We start from the raw sequence: 1579 nt of genomic DNA, 5'->3' as shown, positions 1-1579 counted from the left end.
GGCCTCCACTGGCCCCTCTGCCTCCTGGCGAGAAGGGGCTGGCAAGCCCGCTGCTCACCCTCGCTGGCTGGGCCTGAATGCTGACTCTTTGGTATCAGATTCTAGGAGGAGGGACAGGAGGCGACCTGAAGGGGCTGAAGCAGAGGAATAAGCCAGGTGCCCTGGGCGGGGCGGGGGGACATCTGTGGGCCAGAGATCTCTTGGCTGGGCAGGGGGCCGGGGGCCCGGTCACAGCTGTCTCCGGAGAGTGGGAGGGGATGCTGCGGGGCTAGGAAGGGGAGGTGGAGTTGTCTGTCCGTCCATCAGGGAGGGAGAGGAGACGCTTATTCGGCAGCTTTGGCCTCTGCCCCGTCCGCCTTGCCGTCCACCTCTTCGTCCGAGCATTCACCGGTCCCTTTCCGGACCATTCGGCGGGGCACGACAAAGGGCAAGTCCCCGCGCCTGGAAGAGCAGAGGCCGAGGGTCAGGAGGCTGGGCTGGGTTGGGGACAGGCACATGGCATAGCTCCCACATGGCACAGCGGGTTCGCACAGAAACGGGCTGCCTCCCTTCGGGCAGAGGGCTCCCGGGAGAGCAGGGACCAGACGTTGTCACACACAACACCAGCATCAGATACAGGACTGAACTGCAGGGGGGGGAGCTGCAGGCTACAGAGCGCCCCAGCAACATGCCGCCTTTGCTCAGCCGGACCCCACCACAGGGCACCCGGCGCGGGGCAGTGCACACGGACCGACATGAAATACTGACCACTGAGCCTGGTCTTGTTGCTTTATGCTAAAAAAAAAACAAAACATAAGAGACTCTTGGGCAAATGAGGTCAGAAATGAGACTCGGGAGAAAAAGGCCTGCCCTGCCCTGCTGCCTCTCAGGGCCCCTGCCCATGGCCATTCCGTCAGCGGCTCCAGTTTGGACAGGCGTCGCAGGCTATACCAGGGGCCAACCCCTCTAACCGCACAAGCCCCTCCAAGAACGGTGGACTGTGACTCACTGCTCCCTAATGGGGGGGTAGGGGCAGTTCTGAGGCTGCAAATCCTCCTGGGGGTGGCCGGTCTCATCTTCTTCCTATAGAGGCTGGTGCTCAGCATCCCAGCCCAAGTCCCACAGCTGCCAGGCTATAGAGAATCCGTTACCAAGAGACTTCACTGTCTTATTCAAAAGCTGGGTGTCGGCCCCAGACGGCTCCATGTCCGACCGCATGCTCACTGGCTGCTGGCCGAGTCACGGGGGCCCAGGGTTGTGTTTCTCAGAACACACACACCAGCTGCTCCTCAGGGCTTCCAAGCCGTACACACCTCCCCTGCGCCGCGCCCCACCCCACGCACTCACCTGAGCTTGTTCTTGAGGGAGCTGACCTCGCGGTTCATGGCGTCTGCGGTCTCGGTGGCGTCCTCCAGCTCACGCTGCAGTTTCCTGCGGGAGGCGTTGGCCCGCTGCACCTCCTCCTCCGCCTCCTCCAGCTGCCGCTTGAGCTGCTTCAGGCGGGTGGATGCCTTGTCGGCCTACGAAGAAGGGGGCCCGGGGGCCCTTGTGAGCGGCTCGGGGCAGGGGCGGCCCGCTGAGCCCCTGCTGCCCTTTGGCC

General features: G+C 63.6%; 1 protein-coding gene across 1 annotated transcript in view; it reads right to left on the bottom strand.

The window, feature by feature from the left end:
• Positions 1 to 6: 6 nt before the first annotated feature.
• The window catches only part of MYH9 (myosin heavy chain 9), a 59256-nt gene continuing 57683 nt past the window's right edge, over positions 7 to 1579 (bottom strand). The window contains exons 35-36 of the mRNA XM_004700719.2: positions 1327 to 1499; positions 7 to 441 (exon numbers count right to left, since the gene is read on the bottom strand). Of these exons, the coding sequence (XP_004700776.1) occupies positions 324 to 441; positions 1327 to 1499 (291 nt within the window). The 3' untranslated portion in view covers positions 7 to 323. The remainder of the gene's footprint in view (positions 442 to 1326; positions 1500 to 1579) is intronic.

The sequence above is a fragment of the Echinops telfairi genome, unplaced genomic scaffold (assembly GCF_000313985.2).
Source record: "Echinops telfairi isolate 266 unplaced genomic scaffold, ASM31398v2 ScPeMD7_2;HRSCAF=8, whole genome shotgun sequence".
Taxonomy (NCBI): Eukaryota; Metazoa; Chordata; class Mammalia; order Afrosoricida; family Tenrecidae; genus Echinops; species Echinops telfairi.
Note: the sequence above shows the minus strand (reverse complement) of the source record. Positions and strands in the feature narration are given on the sequence as shown.